Source organism: Mesoplodon densirostris, chromosome 12, assembly GCF_025265405.1.
Source record: "Mesoplodon densirostris isolate mMesDen1 chromosome 12, mMesDen1 primary haplotype, whole genome shotgun sequence".
NCBI classification, from domain to species: Eukaryota; Metazoa; Chordata; class Mammalia; order Artiodactyla; family Ziphiidae; genus Mesoplodon; species Mesoplodon densirostris.
The window spans coordinates 50,597,274-50,619,532 of NC_082672.1; the positions used below are offsets into that span (position 1 = coordinate 50,597,274).

General features: G+C 40.0%; 1 protein-coding gene across 2 annotated transcripts in view; it reads left to right on the forward strand.

The window, feature by feature from the left end:
• Positions 1-21,824, forward strand: part of PPIL6 (peptidylprolyl isomerase like 6) — a 36,061-nt gene extending 14,237 nt beyond the window's left edge. The window contains exons 6-8 of one of the 2 annotated variants that reach the window (XM_060114915.1): positions 6,462-6,518; positions 17,996-18,131; positions 21,690-21,824. In XM_060114915.1, coding sequence (XP_059970898.1) covers positions 6,462-6,518; positions 17,996-18,131; positions 21,690-21,801 — 305 coding nt within the window. In that variant the 3' untranslated portion in view covers positions 21,802-21,824. Of the gene's footprint in view, positions 1-6,461; positions 6,519-17,995; positions 18,143-21,689 lie in introns of both variants that reach the window. The other variant, XM_060114916.1, reaches the window with a different exon arrangement.
• Positions 21,825-22,259: the final 435 nt, after the last annotated feature.

The window sequence follows — 22,259 nt, forward strand, 5'->3', positions numbered from 1 at the left end:
CCATTCACCATTGCAACAAAAAGAATAAAATACCGAGGAATAAACCTACCTAAGGAGGTAAAAGACCTGTACTCAGGGGCTTCCCTGGTGGCGCAGTGGTTGGGAGTCCGCCTGCCGATGCAGGGGACACGGGTTCGTGCCCCGATCCCGGAGGATCCCACATGCCGCGGAGCGGCTGGGCCCACGAGCCATGGCCGCGGAGCCTGTGTGTCCAGAGCCTGTGCTCCGCAACGGGAGAGGCCACAGCAGTGAGAGGCCCGCGTACAGCAAAAAAAAAAAAAAAAAAAAAAAAAGACCTGTACTCAGAAAACTATAAGACACTAATGAAAGAAATCAAAGATGACACAAACAGGGCCTCCCTGGTGGCGCAAGTGGTTGAGAGTCCGCCTGCCGATGCAGGGGATACGGGTTCGTGCCCCGGTCTGGGAGGATCCCATATGCCGCGGAGCGGCTGGGCCCGTGAGCCATGGCCGCTGAGCCTGCGCGTCCGGAGCCTGTGCTCCGCAACGGGGGAGGCCACAACAGTGAGAGGCCCGCATACCGCAAAAAAAAAAAAAAAAAAAAAAAAGATGACACAAACAGATGGAGAGATATACCATGTTCTTGGATTGGAAGAATCAATATTGTGAAAATGACTATACTACACAAAGCAATCTACAGATTCAATGCAATCCCTGTCAAATTACCAATAGCATTTTTTTACAGAACTAGAACAAAAAACCTTAAAATTTGTATGGAAACACAAAAGACCCCAAATAGCCAAAGCAATCTTGAGGGAAAAAAAAGGGAGCTGGAGGGATCAGACTCCCTGACTTCAGACTATACTACAAAGCTACAGTAATCAAGACAATATGGCACTGGCACAAAAACAGAAATATAGATCAATGGAACAGGATTGAAAGCCCAGAGATAAACCCACACACCTATGGTCAACTAATCTATGACAAAAGAGTCAAGGATATACAATGGAGAAAAGACAGTCTCTTCAATAAGTGGTGCTGGGAAAACTGGACAGCTACATGTAAAAGAATGAAATTAGAACACTCCCTAACACCATACACAAAAATAAACTCCAAATGGATTACAGACTGAAATATAAAACTGGACACTACAAAACTCTTAGAGGAAAACATAGGAAGAACACTCTTTGACATAAATCACAGCAAGATCTTTTTTGACCCACCTCCTAGAGAAATGGAAATAAAAACAAAAATAAACAAGTGGGACCTGATGAAACTTCAAAGCTTCTGCACAGCAAAGGAAACCATAAACAAGACCAAAAGACAACCCTCAGAATGGGAGAAAATATTTGCAAATGAATCAACGGACAAAGGATTAATCTCCAAAATATATAAATAGCTCATTGAGCTCAATATTAAAAAAACAAACAACCCAGTCAAAAAATGGGCAGAATACCTAAATAGACATTTCTCCAAAGAGGACATACAGATGGCCAAGAGGCACATGAAAAGCTGCTCAACATCACTAATTATTAGAGAAATGCAAATCAAAACTGCAATGAGGTATTACTTCACACTGGTTAGAATGGACATCATCAGAAAATCTACAAACAACAAATGCTGGAGAGGGTGTGGAGAAAAGGGAACCCTCTTGCACTGTTGGTGGGAAATGTAAATTGATACAGCCACTATGGAGAACAGTATGGAGGTTCCTTAAAAAACTAAAAATAGAATTACCATATGACCCAGCAATCCCACTACTGGGCATATACCCAGAGAAAACCATAATTCAAAAAGACACATGCACCCAAGTGTTCACTGCAGCACTATTTACAATAGGCAGGTAATGGAAGCAACCTAAATGCCCATCGACAAATGAATGGATAAAGATGTGGTACATATATACAATGGAATATTACTCAGCCATAAAAAGGAACGAAATTTGGTCATTTGTAGAGACACTGATGGACCTAGAGACTGTCATACAGAGTGACGTCAGAAAAAGAAAAAGAAATATCATATATTAAGCCATAGAATCTAGAAAAATGGTACAGATGAACAGTTTGCAAGGCAGAAATAGAGACACAGATGTAGAGAACAAATGTATCGACACCAAGGAGGGGAAAGCGGGGAGGAGGGGGTTGTGGTGGGATGAATTGGGAGATTGGGATTGATATATATGCACTAATATGTATAAAACAGATAACTAATAAGAACCTGCTGTATTAAAAAAATTCAAAAATTAAGAAAAAAGTAGGATAACATTTTTTTAACCGAAAGATAATTTTAAATGCTCACCTAAAAAAAAGGTGTATGTAGAAAATAGAGTGCTTTTAAAAAACATACTAAAGATGGGAATTTGAAAACAGAATGAAAGAAAAACAGCTTATTTCTCACCAAAGATGTTACACTGTTACAACTGAAGTAAGACCTAAAGCATTTTGGTCTCCATCTTTGCTTTCTATTCAGGTCAGTCCTTTGGCTTTACACAGACTAGGTGCCTGATTAGCAGCACAAAATTAAATTTTGGAGGCTTTTTAGGAGATGTCCCATAGGGAGCAATCAGGCAGCAATTTAAAATTAATTGGCTTAGTGTGGAAGGCGATTTGCTTGAACTTGATGAAATATGTAGGGGCTTAAATTAATAATGTTTCATTATTTTTCTATAATCTGGAACATTCTGAGGCTGATAAGGAGGAAAATGTAGATTTAATCCAAGTATCTTGTATGCAAATCAACTGTTTTTTCCTCAGCTTCTCTAAAATGAGATATCACCAATACTGTTTTCTAACCTTATTATTTTTCACTTTATATAGTATTCATCTTCATATGTCAATATACATAAACACATAAAATGTTTAGGGTCTGCCTAATTTTTCATCACAGTGCTATGCCAATTTAATTAATTTCCCATTGGTGAACATTTAGACTGTTGTCCATTTTTTGTTAGTATAAAACAATCCTCAAGAGGGCCCATATCAGGACTTCCCTGGTCGCGCAGTGGTTAAGAATCTGCCTGCCAATGCCAGGGACATGAGTTTGAGCCCTGGTCCAGGAAGATCCCACATGACGCGGAGCAACTAAGCCCGTGCACCACAACTACTGAGCCTGTGCTCTAGAGCCCGCGAGACACAACTACTGAGCCCGCACACCACAACTACTGAAGCCCACGTGCCTAGAGCCTGTGCTCCGCAACAAGAGAAGCCACTGCAATGAGAAGCCCGTGCACCGCAGTGAAGAGTAGCCCCTGCTCACCACAGCTAGAGAAAGCCCGAAGCAGCTAGAGAGCCCGAAGCAACTAGAGAAAGCCCGAAGCAGCAACAAAGACCCAACGCAGTCAAAAAAAAAAAAAAAAATCAATTTAAAAAAATAATAAAAAAAAGAGAGGGCCCATATCAGTGTCTTCTGATACTTAGTTCAGTGTTGACTCTGATGTGTTGGGCTTCCGGATGCTGTGTTCTTCTTTGTTTTGCTTTTGGCAAGACCTCCCCTCACCGCTGTGAGTCCCAGAGCAAAATTTGGGGAAAGTAGGCCATGTTACTTGTCTATTTATTTGAAGTAAAATTTCCAAATAGTAAGTGTATAGGTCTCAGGTCATGGTTTCAGATCACAAGGCAGTGATGTTTAAGGACAATTTGGAAAAGAAATTCTGGTTACTAAATTCAAATCCAAACTGATACATACAAGTTGTACCACGCTGGATAAGGCACTTGTCATCTCTGAATAAGTTTCTTAATCATAATTATAATATCACAGGTTGTGGTGAGGATTCAATGACATGGAATATTGAAAATGCCAAGCTTTTTAAGTATTCTCTTCCTTCAGATGTCAGATTCCCACAGGGCTGTGAGTAGAATTTCGGAGTACAGGAGCTAAGTGTGGTTTGGTGTTGTGCCTTAGGATGCTTCCAGGCACTACTGCTCGCCCTTTGGGACCAACAGGCCCTACACAGCCTTCCTTCTCCCCCCAATCCTATCTCATCTTCTGACCTCTCCCTCTTGCTCACTCTGCTCCACACATTCGGCTCCTTGCTGTTCCTTAGCACATCAAGCATATGTGTGCCCTGAGGTCTTTTGTTGTTTCTTTTGCCTGTGAGATATCTACACCCAGCTATTCCTCCATGTATGCCTGATCTGTTTCTGATTTTTGCTAAGAGTTTATCTCAGCAGGGAATACATGACCACCCTATTCAAAAGCTTCCACCTTCCTCTTCATATACCTCTCCTCACCCCCTTCTCTGCTACTCTCTTATCCCCTTACCCAGCTTTATTTTTCTTCCTAGCACTTTTCACCACTGGACATACTATTAATATTTCTTTGTTAACTGATTTATTGTCTGTTTCTTTTCACTAGAATATAAGTTCCACGTGGGCAGAGATTTTTATCTATTTTGTTCAATGTTATATCCTCAGGTTGGAGAACAGTGCCTGGCATATAGTAGATGCTTTTTAAGAATTTGTTAAAAGAATGAATGAACGAATGAACAGATAAACAGGAAATATACATTCTGTTCATTTCTGAAGTATGAAGTTAATGAAGATACCAAGTTATTAAGCCACTTTGGCAGTTATTAAGCCTCTTTGTGGCTCCCATAGGCCTACTGCCTTTAGAAGGATCTCTTGAGATATAGTTTAATACATTTTATCATCATCATGGTCATCAGAATGATGGTAAAGATGATAATGAGAGGATACATTCCATAAGTGTGTGATGCTGCACAATAATAATGGCCACTAATGAAGGAGCATGACACTCTGCCAGGCACCACACCATGTGCTACATGACTGCCTTTAACCCTCAGAACTACTTGGGAGGCACTTCTCATTATCCCTGTTTTGGAAAACATAACCAACATCAAGATTGAAATCAAAATCATCTGACTTTGAAGTTTACTTTTAACCACTATTCTGCATTGCTGAATTTGTTGTCAGAAGTATAGAAATAATATTAGATATCCAAAGCTGAATTCAAGGGGGTGGGTTATGGACACAAAAAATATTAAATACTGATTGAAATGGTGTCAATATAAAATATTCACCTGGGAGATCTAAAGCAAAGGGCAAGAGTAATGGCAGGTGTTGGAGACAGAGGGCAAGGGAGTGTCACTGGTGTTTACATAAGTTAGCAGGGGAAGGGAATCACCTGGGCAGATTTGCCTGAGCTGAAGGAACTGGTGCTAGAGGACTTTCAAGTTCCGCACACCTGGATTTAGCCTGGGGCTACTGCAGCAGGCTCCTGAGAATAGCCATAGGCTGGGGGGTGAGTGGGGGGGGGCAGAAGTATCAGGCAGAGTAGTTGGAGACTTAAGGTTTATCAGTTAACTTCTGAACCAGCTTTATGAATAGTATAATTTAAATGCTATATGCCCCTGTCCTGCATAAATTCTCTCCCCATGCTTGCATCAGATTTCTTTAAGATAGCACAGACTCTTTTATTATAGATAAAGTACACATATTGAGTTTAAATGGCACAGTCCTTCAACAGTTATTTATTGCGCACTATTCAAGGAGGGTGGTCTATAGAGCTGAAGGAAGTAAAGGGGGTGATGGGGAAAACACAGACCTCAGAGACCTCTAGTTTCATTAAAGCTAGCTTTGCTTCCCTGGTAGCTGTGAATTGATAAAATAACTTGTGCATGGAGGATTTTTATAGTAGGATCATTGCCTAAGCCAAAATATGCATATAATGCATATAATGTGAAACAAGTCCTATAAATACCATTTCTAAAAAACCTCATTAGGGCTTCCCTGGTGGCGCAGTGGTTGAGAGTCTGCCTGCCGATGCAGGGGACACGGGTTCGTGCCCCGGTCTGGGAGGATCCCACATGCCGCGGAGCGGCTGGGCCCGTGAGCCATGGCCGTTTGGCCTGCGCGTCTGGAGCCTGGGCTCCGCGGCGGGAGAGGCCACGGCAGTGAGAGGCCCACGTACCGCAAAAAATAAAAATAAATAAATAAATAAAAAACCTCATTATATTACAAAGGAACTTCTTTTCTAAAATACCAGATAAATGAGTTATCACCATAGGGCAAGGAATAAAAATTTGAACATTAATTCTTTTTAGAGTATCTATTTTTATTCCTGTGTTAAAAAGACCTTACTGTTTCTATTTCATCCTCTCAGCTTAATCTTTCCATTTTTCTGAAAAGCAAGATGTATCATGGAATAACTTGTGAAATAAGCAGAATTTATATGAACACACACTCTTTAAATCGTGACCACAATTATAATTTAATACTTCATCATTTCCAAGGTTTTGCATTAAATTTAACCTATTTCAGAGTTATGAGGGGAAAAAATGGGATCATAAATGGAAAAGTACTTACAAAACACAAGTGAAATCATTATAGAAATATTTTCATGGTATAGATATTAAACAAATAGGTAACTTACTCTAGTTATTGTTATAAGTGGAATCATAATTTAAAGCATTCTTTCCCTGCCATTAGTGTATTCTCTTTTTTAGTCTCAGAATGTTAATGTTTATTTATTGCTGTTTCTCAGATATAGTTGCTGGAAAAGGAGATGGTGGAGAGTCAATTTATGGACCAACATTTGAAGGTATGTATCTTTAAATTTTGTCAGTCACATTTTAATTGATTATTCAAATTTAACAGGACTGGATGACTTCACAACCCCAAATTAGATAGTGTTTGGGGTAATATACTACAAGTACACATACTAAAAGTGGGAGTTTAAAATAGGGTAGGTGAGGGCTTCCCTGGTGGCGCAGTGGTTGAGAGTCCGCCTGCCGATGCAGGGGACACGGGTTTGTGCCCCGGTCCGGGAAGATCCCACATGCTGTGGAGCGGCTGGGCCCGTGAGCCATGGCCGCTGAGCCTGCGCATCCGGAGCCTGTGCTCCGCAATGGGAGAGGCCACAACAGTGAGAGGCCCACATATCGCAAAAATAAATAAATAAAATAAAATAAAATAAAATAAAATAAAATAAGGTAGGTGGGAAGGCATCCCAGTCCAGTTCAGAACAGCTTTGTACATAAAATTTTTCACTTGCCTAATTATGTTATTTCTTTAGGATAAGTTTCTAGAATTAGGACTGTAGGTGTAGAAGGGAATTTATATTTTTAAGGCTTGTACTTTGCCATGCTCACACTTAGAATTGGTACCTTGATAATCATCCTACTAAGACTGCTGTTGGGGATTCTGGGAAGATGATAGTGGTGGTGGCATAGTTCCTTAATTTTTTGAAATCCCAACATAAATACAGACCAAAAAAATTAGATAGGAAAACTAAAGACCCATGGATAACACAACAAAACTAGGTGACAAGGTATCTACATGAATTCCAAATATAAACAGGTAAGGACAAACTACCAACAGCCACAAAATCTGCATGGTATCAGCATGTATGTGAGAGAAAGCAGGGCATCTGACAGAGCTGAGAATATAGAACTCCACAATAGGCAATAGCAGGTGAGTGCATGGAGCCCCTTATAAGGCTTGAGGAGGCTGGAGCAGTCTAACCTCTGTGAACTCTCAAAACCGATCTGAAAGGCCTCTCTTCCAGGACAGGCCCTCACTGAGGAAGAACTGCTGGGAATGGAATAAAAATTATGCAGGTATCGGGACAACAGTGATAAAGAGGGAAAGGCAACAGAGTCAGGAAATCTCAGAAAGCAAGTTGCCACACAGCTGAACAACACATGAAAACAGCATAAGAGGGAACTTTGTGAAGTTAGGAAAACTATCCTCCTTCTAAAGCCACACCTACTTCTAAACATTGAGGAATACTAATTTTACATAAAACTAAAGTTGCATTAAAAAGCAGCAGAAATTTTCATGATTATTTAAGAAAAAAAAAAAAAAAAAGGAGCACGGTAACATTGCTACAGATAATGAAAGTACCCTAGAAAGAAGGCTCACAGAACAGAGCAAAACTGTAACAATTTCAAAAGGAGCTAAAAAGACATGAAGACAATGATATAAGACAGGAAAGAACTCATAAATCAAAATGAGGAAGCTTTAGACATGAGGTTACAGAACTAAAGAAAAGAATTAACAATAAAAGAAAATTTCAGAAATGAACAAATTAGAAGGAACACAAGACCAAATAGGCAGTCCAGTGGTTAAGACTCTGCCCTTCCAATGCAGGGGGCATGGGTTCAATCCTTGGTTGAGGAACTAAGGTCCTACATGCTGTGTGGCATAGCCAAAAAATAAAAAAATAAGAGAAGTAGAAGGTAGAAGAAGGAAACTTTTTTTAAACCAGAAAGAGATGAAGAAAGATAAAAAGGATTTACAAGAAAGTGATAAGTACTAAAGATAGAGAAGATCCAGCATACAGATGATAAGTATTCCTAAGAAATTAAATCAATGCAAGGGAATGGAACAAACACTAAGAATTATAATTAAAGAAAACTTTCCTGAAATAAAAAAGGATTTGATATCTATATTTTGTTTTGGGTGGTGATTACACAACTATACCCAACTGTCAAAATGCATCAAAGTGAACATCTAAGATATATGCATTTCACTGCATGTTTATACCTCAAGTAAAAATATCTGTTTAAAAACTTGAAACTACTTACTGAAAGAACACACAGCTACCGGACAATACTGAACCAGAACAACCAACACCAGATATATTTTACTCACATTATTAGATATTAAAGAAAAAGCAAAAAATTCTTTGGGCAGGTAGTGATTCACAGCAAGTGATTTATAAGGGAAAGAAAGATACATTATCATCATACTCTTATTCCAGAAGAAAATACAGTAATATATTTAGGATGCTCAAGGAAATGAAAAGTGAACTGGGGACTTTATATCCAGTCAAACTGAATTTGAATTATAAAGGGCACAAAGAGTTATCAAAATGTAAAACTTTAGGGAATAGTGTTGTCATGAGTCCTTCCTGAGGAATCAGTGACTGTAGCATGAGTTTCATTCAGCCAAATTGCAAGAGGGACCCTGAAAGAAGAACTGGTGGTGAGCATTAATCATATAGTTATTTATAAAACTAAAATTTAATGAGGATTAAAAGGGTGAGAGTATGGTATACAATGACTATATGCTTAGTCTAACAATTTATTTTAAATGAAAGAAACGGGGAGAATATATGCAAAATTTTAAACTATTTTCAGTAAATTTTACTGGTGATGGTATTATTAATATTATTTTGAGATTGTTATATATATAATGTAGGAAAAAACAAGTAAGTAATTACGGGAATTTCTAATTTCATCATTTCCTGTGTCCTTGAGAACTGGAATCTTCAATGTGGAAGAAAGGAGATACAGATGAAATACGATAGAGGTTAATAAGTAAAATATTCCATAGTCCTGAATTTGAATTGGAAATATCACTTTAAACTCAGGAAGTATCATATCTGTATCTATATCTATATTTAATCTATACCTGTATCTATAGTTCTGCCCATGGAATTCATCTGCAAACAATGACCAGCCGAGTAATGACATACACTCCTGGAATTTAGATTATTGTTTTGAAATGTCTTTTTTTTTTTTGCGGGCCTCTCACTGTTGTGGCCTCTCCCATTGTGGAGCCCAGGCTCCAGACGCGCACAGCGGCCATGGCTCACGGGCCCAGCCGCTCCGCGGCATGTGGGATCCTCCCGGACCAGGGCACGAACCCGTGTGCCCTGCATCAGCAGGCGGACTCTCAACCACTGCGCCACCAGGGAAGCCCCTGAAATGTCATTTCTTGATTAAAGAAACCAGGGCCTCTGGGACAAATGGCAGATTCCAGTTCTGAGACAGGAAATTTTGAAATGAGCCTGGAACCTCAGTCACGCTATCATGGCATCAGATAGCCAGGAGCGCTATTGAAGATTTACTGGGGTCACGGCAAAGGGCTCAGGAGCCAATTTGAAGAGTCTCTCACTGGCCAAAGATGAAATAATTTGAATAGTAATTACAGTTGATTGAAACCCAACAAATATTTTAAATCCATGAGTTCATAATGATATTATAAAATAAAACCTACTTGCTCACCTCTGGGGGAATGATAAGAAATGAATTCATTATCTTGAAAACTGATAAATATAGGTAAAGAATCAAGCATTTATCTTGCCTTTCCTATAGGAACTATACCAAACTGTAGATAAGGGAAAACATCTTGTTATAAAAGTATTCCAATTAATAATGAAAAGGAAAAATAAAATTAGAATGTCACCATTTTGCTGCCTCCAGGGAAATAATGGATGTAGGCATTTGCTGCATCAGCATCTGCTAACTTCACAAAAACAGAGACAGACAGTATGAGCCTTCTGTTGACAGGACACACTACCAAAGGGATAGAACAAGCGTCTGATGAAGCTGTTGGACCTAGCTTCCAATCTGCGAGAAATGCAATCAGTTCTGCTACAACGTGTTCTTAAAAATCTCTGTGCTATGTAAAATCATGAAATGAAAACCACAGGACTTACGGCAAAACTGAGGTAAAAAAAACTTCCTCGGTGACACATTAATAAATAATAACCTAATAAAAACAGTAACACAGTTTCATATATATTATGTGGTCAAGAAATACATCAGTACCAATAATAAATAAGGCACTTTACCCTGAAAACTCCTTGACATCTGTGGAGGCGGCAGGGGAAGAGCTGCAGCTTGTGAGTGATCCTGAGGTGGCGGAAGGAGCCTTCTCTGCAGCCAGAGGGAAGCTGGAACTCCAGATGTGGGTGGACGCAGCTCATACGTGGTGACGGACGTGGCTGGTCACATCTGAGGTGTGTGTGTTCCTGGGTAGCTAGCTCAGTTCAGCAGAGGCAGTTTCCTGCATTCATTCGCCTGGTGGTTCTCCTGGAGGGAAGTGCATTAAAGCAGGGGTGAGATTCATCATGCTCAAGTCATTCCCTCCCTAATATATCCATCAAGGTGAAACAATCTGCATCTTCAACACAAGTATTAGCACAGAACCCACAGGACAGGGAACAGAGAAACCTGTTGAACTGCACCGTGTGTGCAGTTGGCAAACTCTGGCCTGGGAGAAATTCTAGAGGTGAAATAGCTTAGGTTCATTAACAGATAACGTGTAAAAAAAAGGGATAGAGGTAGAACCTGTGGAGGGAAGGCTGGCAAAGTTCTTTTTCTTGGTCTGAATGGTGGTTAAAAGGGTATTTGCCTTATAATAACTTTAACAATAATTCTAACTATAGTGTTCCATGGCTTTTTGTGTGTGTGTCTCTCTCTCTCTATATATATCTATATCTATATAGATATATATACTTTTTTTTTTTTTGCGGTACGCGGGCCGCTCACTGTTGCAGCCTCTCCCGTTGCGGAGCACAGGCTCCGGACGCGCAGGCCCAGCGGCCATGGCTCACGGGCCCAGCCGCCCCGCGGCATGCGGGATCCCCCCGGACCGGGGCATGAACCCGCGTCCCCAGCATCGGCAGGCGGACCCCCAACCACTGCGCCACCAGGGAAGCCCCAGTGTCTATATTTTAACACAATGAAAAGGTTTAAAAAATAATAATCAATGGCCAAAAGAAAAGAGAAAAATAAAAGCTAGTTTTCCTTCTAAATTCATGTGGAGACAGCTTTATCAAATGAAATCATTCAAGTGACACCACTCATTTATTTATTCATAGAACTTTAAACTCTTAGTTAGGTGCTGACATGGTACTAGGACCTTAGAAAACAAAGATGATGTGACCAAGTTTCCACACTCCAGGATTTTAGTGTTTTTGCACAGACATTTAAACAGATAAAGTACAGGCACGGTGCCCATCGCCATTACAGAGGAAGAACCCAGTGCTGTATGAAAAAGGAAAGAATAGCTGCCTGGGAGAGCTGGGGGTGGCACCCAGAGCAGCTCTGAGCTGGGTCTGAAAATAAGACGTTGCAGACAAGGAAAGGACGTTTGGGCAGCTTTCCTGGCATCCTTAATCCCTGATGAGAGTCTACCATACCTCTCCACCCCATGGCCATTATCAGATCACCCAAACTCTGCTTGGAGGTGCAATTCTGGGCAGAACTTGGGTCTTCTGTCCAGTAGGAGACTGATTTCTTGGCTCATTTCTTCACTTGCCCCTTTGGACATCCCTGTGCCTCCGTCCATTCCCCTTTGCTCCCATCCTTAGATACTATGGGGATTCAGTCTCCAGCTGGATGCCTGGCTCCTCTGGTGCCCAGGGAGCCCGGTGGGTTTAGGGAAGCTCTGATTCCTCAGTTTGTCTGTTTCACTTCACACAATCAAGTGAAAAGGAGAGATGCTCCAGAAGGAGAAATGAGTGGCTGAAAGAGCACAGGGCCAGTACTCAGTACAGCTAAAGCATGGGTTTCCCTCCTCCATTTATACTCACCACCCCCACCTCCACATGGAATGTTAATACGTTGTTGACAGCCAGACCTACCTCCACATGCTCTCATTGGACTGTATTTCCATGAAATGCAGAATTAAAACCCAGGGCTTGTTAAAAACAATCACAACCACAAAATCACTTTTATTAAGCTTAACACAGTGAATTTAAAAGAATGAAATATATATATAATTCAATTAGTTGATTGTTTTGTAAATTGTTTAATCTTTTTTTTTTAACTTGAGGAAAGTCTGTTTTGCTTTATTTATTTATTTTTTAATTAATTTATTTATTTTTGGCTGCGCTGGGTCTTCATTGCTGTGCACGGGCTTTCTCTAGTCGTGGCGAGCAGGGGCTACTCTTCCTTGTGGTGCACGGGCTTCTCATTGCAGTGGCTTCCCTTGTTGTTCAGCACAGGCTCTAGGCACGTGGGCTTCTGTCGTTGTGGTACACGGGCTCAGTAGTTGTGGCTCACGGGCTCTTGAGTGCAGGCTCAGTAGTTGTGGTGCACGGGCTTAGTTGCTCAACAGCACGTGGGATCTTCCCGGGCCAGGGCTCAAACCCGTGTCCCCTGCATTGGCAGGCAGATTCTTAACCACTGCGCCACCAGGGAAGCCCTGCTTTATTTTGAATCACAACTTTTTTTCTCTTCCCAAATCCTGTTTTGAAGTTAGAAGCTGAATATCAACCCTTTCCCCCCCGCCACCACCTTGTATTCCTTTTATAATATCCCTAATCCTTTCCACTCTCAAAGGATTGGTGACTTCATGGCTTAAGCTGCCTAGAGAAAACGTTTATTATATGAAAAGAAGAAGAAAAAAAGGAATATATTTTTTAAATACAGTATTATCCTTGTTACATTAAGTAGAAGTTTCTTAACATTTGCATGTGCCCTAATTCACAGATACAGCACTTAAAATCCATTTGTCTAATTCCTAGATCTCCTTTATTTTTTTAAATAAATTTAATTATTTATTTATTTTTGGCTGTGTTGGGTGTTTGTTGCATGGGCTTTCTCTAGCTGTAGCGAGAGGGGTCTATTCTTTGTTGTGGTGCACGGGCTTCTTATTGCGGTGGCTTCCCTTGTTGCGGAACACAGGCTCTAGGAGCATGGGCTTCAGTAGCTGTGGCTCACAGGCTCCAGAGTCTGGGCTCAGTAGTTGTGGCCCATGGGTTTAGCTTTTCTGCGGCATGTGGGATCTTTCTAGACCAGGGCTTGAAATGGTGTCCCCTGAATTGGCAGGTGGATTCTTAACCACTGTGCCACCAGGGAAGTCCCTCCTTGTCTTTAAATGAAAAGTGAACGTTAATAAAAAGCAGACAGCCTGATGCACTGTCAATATTCAATAACGCAACTAAGTTATGCAAAAGTATTTTTTTGTAGAAATAAGAACTGAAGATAATGTGGTCTGGGTAGCCATTTAAGGGCTATTCATTTTTTTAAATTGTGAGATTTATCTTATATAGAGAAACTGCATATGTACAATTTAAAAATAATTATAGGGACTTCCCTGGTGGTCCAGTGGCTAAGACTCCACGCTCCCAATGCAGGGGGCCTGGATTCGATCCCTGGTCAGGGAACTAGATCCCACATGCTGCAACTAAGAGTTCACATGCTGCAACTGAGACCAGGAGCAGCCAAGTAAATACATAAATAAAAATATTTTTTTAAATATATTTTTAAAAAAACTTTTAAAAAAATTATAAAGCAACTCCCCCATATTACCATCTTTGTCAAGAAAGAAAAACTGCCAGCATGCCAGAAGCACCCCATTTGTCCATCCTCAATAATAACTCCATCTCCCTATTAGAGGTAACCACTAACCTGACTTTTTCCTTGCTTTTCTTGTTAAACACTTGTGTATGGATCCCTAAATAACAGAGTTATTGACTATTTTTGGACTTTATATAAATGGACTCATATGGCAGGCATTCTTTGTGTCTTATTTCTTTCATTCATCACTGCCTATGAGATTCATCCATGTCGTCTATAGCTGGAATTCTCTTATTTTCACTACTGTTTAATATTATGAATATACCCGAATAATCTATCCATTCAAGTACTGATAAACCCTTGGCTATTTATTCCTAATGTCATGTACACAATCAACATGTTTTAAAATAAATATTTCAATGTCAAAGAGTGTTCTGCCTATGTTCTCATCTAGGAGTTTTATGGTTTCAGGATTTACATTTAGGTCTTTAATCCATTTTGAGTTTATTTTTGTATACAGTGTGAGGGCATGTTCTAATCTCATTGTTTTACATGTAGCTGTCCAATTTTCCCAGCTTATTGAAGAGACTGTCTCCTCTCCATTGTATATTCTTGCCTCCTTTGTCATAGATTAATTGACCATGGGTGCATGGATTTATTTCTGGGCTCTTTATTCTGATCCATTGATCTATGTGTCTGTTTTTGTGCCAGTGCCATGCTGTTTTGATTACTGTAGTTTTGTAGTATATTTTGAAGTCTGGGAGGGTGGTACCTCCAGCTTTGTTCTTTTTTTTCCAAGGTTGCTTTGGCAATTTGGGGTATTTTGTGGTTCCATATGAATTTTAGGATTATTTGTTCTAGTTCTGTGAAAAATGTCATGGGTATTTTGGTAAGGAGTGCAATAAATCTGTAGATTGCTTTGCATCTTTGTTTCTTAAGGCAAAAGAAATTAAAGCAAAAATAAACAAATAGCCTAATTAAACTTAAAAGCTTTTGCACAGCTAAGGAAGACATCTGCAAAACAAAGAGACAACCTACTGAATGGGATAAAATATTTGCAAATGATATGACCGATGGGGTTAATATCTCCAAAACATGTAAACAGCTCATACAACTCCATATCAAAGAAAAGAAAAGAAAAGAAAACAACCCTATCAAATGGGTAGAAGACCTGGAATAGACACTTTTCCAAAGAAGACATACAGATGGCCAACAGGCAGGTGAAAAGATGCTCAACATCACTAATTATTAGAGAAATGCAAATCAAAACTACACTGAGGGTATCACTTCACACCAGTCAGAATGGCCATTATCAGAAAGTCTACAAATATCAAATGTTGGAGAGGATGTGGAGAAAAAGAACCTTGTACACTACTGGTGGGAATGCAGTTGGTGTAGCCACTATGGAAAACAGTATGGAGGTTCCTCAAAAAACTAAAAGTAGAACTACAGTATGATCCAGCAATTCCACTCCTGGGTATATATCCAGAAAACACAAGAACACTAATTCGAAAAGATACATGCACCCCAATGTTCAAAGCAGCACTACTTACAGTAGCCAAGCTATGGAAGCACCCTAAGTGTCCATCAACAGATAAATGGGTAAAGAAGATGTGGTATATATATATACAATGGGATATTACTCGGCCATAAAGAAGAATGAAATACTGCCATTTGTAGCAATGTGAATGGACTGAGAGAATATTATGCTTAGTGAAATAAGTCAAAGAAAGATAAATATTGTATGTTATCACTTATATGTAGAATCTAAAAAATAATACAAATGAAAGTATATAACAAAACAGAGACAGACTCACAGATATAGAAAACAAACTAGTGGTTACCAGAGGGGAGAGGGAAGGGGGGAAGGGCAAGGTAGGGATATCAGATGAAGAGATACATACCCCTATGTATAAAACAGAAAAACAACAAGGATATCTTATATAGCACAGAGAATTATAGCCATTATCTTCTAATAACTTTTAATGGACTATAATCTGTAAAAATACTGAATCACTATGCTGTACACCTGAAACTAATATAATACTGTAAGTTAACTATACTTCAATTAAAAATATAAAAAATAAAATATTTCATTAAAGCAGCAGTTTAAAAATGCTAGGTAGCACACGCAATTTACTTTTTTTTTTTTTTTTTTTTTTTTTGCGGTACGCGGGCCTCTCACTGCTGTAGCCTCTCCCGTTGCAGAGCACAGGCTCCGGACGCCCAGGCTCAGCGGCCATGGCTCACGGGCCCAGCCGCTCCGCGGCACGTGGGATCCTCCCGGACCAGGGCACGAACCCGCGTCCCCTGAATCGGCAGGCGGACTCTCAACCACTGCGCCACCAGGGAAGCCCGCAATTTACTTTTATATAACAATAAATAATTAGTGAATAGCTATTATTATTTAAGTATGCTGGTAAAATTAGGGCAGTAGGTTTAAAAAATTGATGTTGCAGGATTCAAGTCCAATTTCTACTTGACATTATTGTCTTCAGAAAATTATATAGAAATGTCCCATATTGTCTGCTTATTCCCTTACCAGAGAGAATACAGGCAGTTTCCCCAAACTTGAGAAAGTAGTGGTTGCTTTCATTATAAACATCAGAATGAGTTTTATATTAAATAAATTCAGAAACTGATTTTCTTCAGCAGGTGAATTCTAATTTCTATTTCAAACAAAGTTACACGCTTAATGCTTTCAAAGTTCTCCCATAATCACAGAATCTTTGGTAAAAATGTTACAACTCTATAAATTTTCTTTCCAATTACTTTCAGAATTTAAGAAAAATTGATCATAATATCTAAGAGCAATGACAAATACCATTTTGTTAAAACTCTCTGAATCTCTGCTTGGGCAGATTTCTATGCCATGTGATTTTCTGTGAAATTAATGGGCTATTCTCTATTCCACTGAAATGAATATGGAGTATCAATGTAATTATAAAGATATATTTGCAAAAAAATACTTTATTTTCATTTCATAAATTTCAGAGGTCCTTTATTCAATGTTCAGTTTAACAAGCTAAAAGTAACCACCATAGATATGGCTTAATTGCTTTGTTGTCTTAGCTTTGAAACTTAAAATGAGAATAGTCAGCAATTGCAGTTTAAGAAAATCTTGACAGTTAATATTCATATCTCTCAATTATTCCCAGAACTTGATAAAGTTATTGAATGAAAACTTTTACTGAATTTCTCTTCTATTACTTCCTTCTGTGTTTTTGAGTTTGGAGGCAAATCTTATTTCATGCTGGAAATGGTTCTTCCTGAAAATGGTGGCCCGATAATCACCATATAATTCTTTTTACTTATTAATCTTACACTAAAAAAATCACTTTCCACAAAATCTTGGTCAACCCATATAAGGTTTGCGATTAAAATTTGTTTAAAGATTACTAAAAATAAGCATAAATTAACTTATTTTCATCATCAATATTTAAGGCCACACATGTGCCAAGTAATGTGCTAGGGGGCCCTGGGGGTAAAGCGATGATGAGATAAAGCCCCTGCCTTCACAGACATGAAACAGCCTGTAAACAATTACATAAAGTGTTTTAAAGACTATAATAAAGGTCTGCAGAAGATGCTGTGAGGGGAAGGGTCTGTCTGTGAAAGGTTTCTCCAAGGAGCCATTTTTAATTTCACATTGATAGTTTGGATAAAATATTACTGCCAGAACAATACAAGAATGTTTGCTGACTTTTATTCCTAAAAAAAGGTATGTGCTTCCTTTTATATTATTAATTTCAAGTTCTTCCTTTTACATTATCTATTTTCTTAGCACACTTGTTTTTAGCTGTATTAATGATAAACTAAAGGTAAGTGCTCAAATAGGTCTAAGACTTTCCAGCTTCTCTTTTTTAACAGCCCAGTTGAGTGAAAGTAAAATAAAACAAATAGAATATTTATAATTTGGAATATATTGCTAAATATGATTGAGAACCCTTGTTACCAAGCATTGTTTGTACTTTATGTATTACTATCAATCAAGAAAATAGAAATATTTTAGTGACCTATTGCATATTGTCTTTTCTAGATGAAAACTTCTCAATTCCTCATAATAAAAGGGGAGTTCTTGGAATGGTCAACAAAGGCCGTCACAGCAATGGGTCACAATTCTACATCACACTACAAGCAACTCCCTATCTAGACAGAAAATATGTGGCTTTTGGGTATGTGCATTGTAAGTTCGTCTATATAGTATTCATATATGTAAAAATGTGGTTCAAAAAGCTGTGGTAAGTATTGTACATAGTCTACGGGTAACTAAAAATAGAATTTAAAAGCAGAAGTAATACAAATACTGTAGACAAACATGTTCAGAAATAAGTATTTCATAAGAAGCTTGCTATCTATAATAAACATGGAAACCATTTAGGCACAGCCATTATAATGTCCTGTGCATCCATCCATCCATCCGTCATCCATCCTTCTATGGATCTTCAGCCTCAAGGATATTGTCAATTCTTTTAACTATGAATAACACCATAGTTCTTAATAATGTAGATATATTTAGATGCAGAAGTGAGGTGAAGCCATTTATGTAATTGTCCATGAACACTGTGAAGAGAGAAAATCGTCCAAGCTACAAGTAACTTTTTTTTTTTTACTGAGCAATTTAAAATATGGAAATATCTCAGGTAATAATTACTAGAATATTATTAGCAAGATGCTTATAGGCATGTGGACCTAATATGGATGGTGACTATACTTTTCATCACTCCCGTGTTTCATATCTGTTTGATTACTGAAATGAATATAAATTGAAGCTTACTTTGTCTTTCCTGAAATGATGTATAAGGTGTCGGAACTTTTCTGAATATTAGATTATTCCAGCTACTCCACAGGGATAATTACTGACTCTTCATCCTCAGAAAAAAATTCCAGGCCAATGTTAATTTTAAGCACAATTTAAAAAAAATTTAAGCACAATTATTCCTTCAGTGTAATGCAGGTGATATTTCCAGGTTGAAAAAGCAGAAAGTATATTTTCATCCAAAGGAGATTTCTTGAAAGAGATATTTTAACAGCTACATAAGCTAAAATAATGCATTTTCCTCCATTTTCCCTGGTCTTAATAAACTATATTCTGATTTTGAAAATGCATTCTTCAATTATTTTTTAAATCCAAATAATTCTTACAATTTCTTAAATCTTTTAAATATCTTCCTGTCATCTTGCTGGTATTATCTTGCCCTCAACCATATGCTTAGGTGATCCTTTATATCCTTCCAAAAGGTACCTTTCTCAAATGTAAACATGACTACTTTAAAAAATTTAGTGACTCCTTCACCACCTCCACCCCCAGATGCGTAGAGCCTAGAGTTCAGAGCGGCATTCCAGGTCCTCCACCCTCTGGCCCCGCACCTTTTTTCAGCCTTCACTGCTGCTGGCCTTCTGACCCATTCATTCAACCAGCATTTTATCAGGCACCTAACAAGTGCTAGTCCCGGTGCTCAGTCCTGGGGCAAGAGTGATATGGCACAACTTCCGCCCTTCGGGGAGCCTATATAGTGTGTTCGAAAACCCAACAACTGTAAGACAGTGAGACATGAACATGCAAGCCCTGTAAAGGGTGCACTGGGAATACAGGAGAGAGGGCAAGGCAATAAGTACCCTCCAACTCCTTAGTAAAAGCCAATGCAGATCCTACAGGATGGTAGTGGAGAGGAGCAGTGCTTGGTCTCCTTTTGGTGATTGCCTTTTCCCATGTGATTCATCTTTAGGGGAATCTCTCGCACTAATTCGTTATCACCAACACACTGGCCTCAGGGAGGCGCTGCACTGCTTTTATTGCTCTAGCCTAAGTATAATCTCAATTTTTTTCCCTTAAGCCTCCAAGTAACAGCTGGGTCTGGGCGGAAATATTTAAAGAAGACCTGACAGAACGCTAGGGGAGAAGCAGAAAAGTAATACCATATTAGGCACTAGATAATCTGACAAAATATAACTAACTCCTTCAGGGATACCCTCCTTCCCTGCTGTAGAGCTGCCTCTAGTGGAAGATGCTTTCTCTTCCCTATCATCACAGAGCACCCGCAGGTTTATCTGAGCTTCCAGAAGCCCAGACATGGTTAGCATCCTTATTAGAATGCTTCACTTGCTGTATTCTCACCACAGTAGAGAATACAAGAAGGAGGATATGGGAGAGAAGACCATGAATTCAAGATGGACAAGTTATGTTTCAAGTGAAGATACCTGTATGACAGGCAGGTGGCAACTCCTGAATCCCAGGAGTAGGTATTCAAGCTGGGCAAGGGCTAGAGATGCAGATTTGGAAGCTTTGAACGTGGCAGCTGAGCTGCAGCCAGACCAGAGTACCATCCCTCCCAGAACCGCCTCTGGGCCTTTGCTTGTCTTGTTACGTTCTGCCTTCCTTCAGTCTGCCAAACTCCCTCCTGTTCAAGGCTTAGGTCAGAAATACCCCCCCCTAACTACCAAAATCAAACTGCCTCTTTGTCCTCTTTGGCACACTGTGAACAACTTGAAATAGGAACTGAGTCTCACTTACTTTGTGCCCTAACACCTGTCACAGTGGAAAGGTGCACACGGTAGGTGCTCATTCAGTATTTGTGAAACCAATATGGAGAATAGGCTTCACAGCCTCTTTGGACAGAGGTGAATCTGTCCATTTATTCCCTGCTCTTCATCCTCAGAACGTATCTTGTGTCCTGCTCTGTGTCACGTTTTCTAATTGGGATGGCAAAAATAGAGCCCCCCAGAAAAGAAATGACTAGAGATGGTCAGTGTCAGCACGGACACTGTCCCCATAAAGGATCATGAAATGGAAATTGCACCTTCCCCTTAACCACTGCTTCAACCCAAACACTGGCAGAGGGCACAGTCCTATGTCTAGAGCTATCTCTCTGGCCTCTGCTGCCTTTTTTCAGTTGAGGGAACCATCAGAAGTCTAGTTCCACTCGGGGAGTTCTGGCTTGTGGCCAGCAAACACGTACAGAGACCCAAACTAGCATGGCTCTGGGCTGTCTATTATTCATGTATTCAGTGGATGGCAATGAGGTGCCCACTCTGTGCCAGGCACTGTGCACTAAGCAAAAGCATGATCTCTGCCCTCAGGGGAGAATCAGAAATTAATCCAAGAAGCATAGAAATAAATGTCAATTTTATCCCTGATCACTCCTATAAGGGAGAGGGGGAACTTGACATAAGCGGGGCGGGGAGGGGGGCTGTGTCTGGGAAACATCCCCCAAGGCAGTGATGGCTAAGATCTGAAGGAAGGCCAGGAGGTGACCAGGCCAGGGGACAGAGGGAGGCAAGAGCAAAGGAGACAGCGGAGGCAGGAAGGGCACATGGGGCGGTGGCTGGAGCGCCGAGAGCCAGTCTGGCTGGAGCCGACAGCAAGGGAGCGTGCTGCAAGGCACCCTCGGGGGGAGTGGGGAGGCCGGCCACGGGAGAGACCTTTGGTCTTCATCAGAAGGATGATGGGAAATTATTGGAGTGTTTTAAGTGGGGGAGGTGAGACCACATTAGCATGTTTAAAAGATCGCTCTGATGGCAGGGAGGGTAACAGACTGGAGGGGTCCCGGAGCAGGTGTGGAGGAGCCTGGCAAAGTGGACGTATCTAGAGCTACTTAAGGTATTTATGACTGATGTTAATGTAACTTGTAGGAAACAGCCTTAGCTAAGCTACATAGGACTCAAGTTAGGAATGTAAGCTAAATGTGAAAATTTATGACTGACTGAATTTTCCATTTTTTTCTCCTATATAGGCAACTGATTGAAGGAACAGATGTTCTTCATCGACTAGAATTGGTTCCAACAGAGAATGAAAGACCAAAACAACAGTGTGTGATTACTGACAGTGGAGAGTTTTATGCCTAACCCTCGTATCAGTATTTTCTGACAATTTATTATTGTACATCTGATCAGCTGTTTCTAGATTTAATTAAACAGTGTTTGTTAAAATTGGATTTGAAAGCTGTGGCGGACGCTGTAGGTTAGCTCTCCCAACACCCAATCCCTCCCCATTTTCCTTTCTTGCCTAAAGCAAAATACACAATTTCCCAGCCTCCTTTGCAGCTAGGAGTAGCCACGGGATACTGTCCTGGCCAGCGAGACAGCAGAATGCCAGTGGTCCTGCCCCTTCCCCTCTGTCCAGTCTTGAATGCAGAGAGGCTGGAGCCATGAAGGAAAGGCCAAGAGAACAACAGAGGTGTCAGCCCCAGTTCTTGAGCTGTGGGACCAATACCAGCAACTCCCTATGTCTAGATTTCTTGCTGTCTGAGACAAATAGATGCCTGTTTGTTGGTCAATTATTGTTACTTGTAGCCAAAACCATT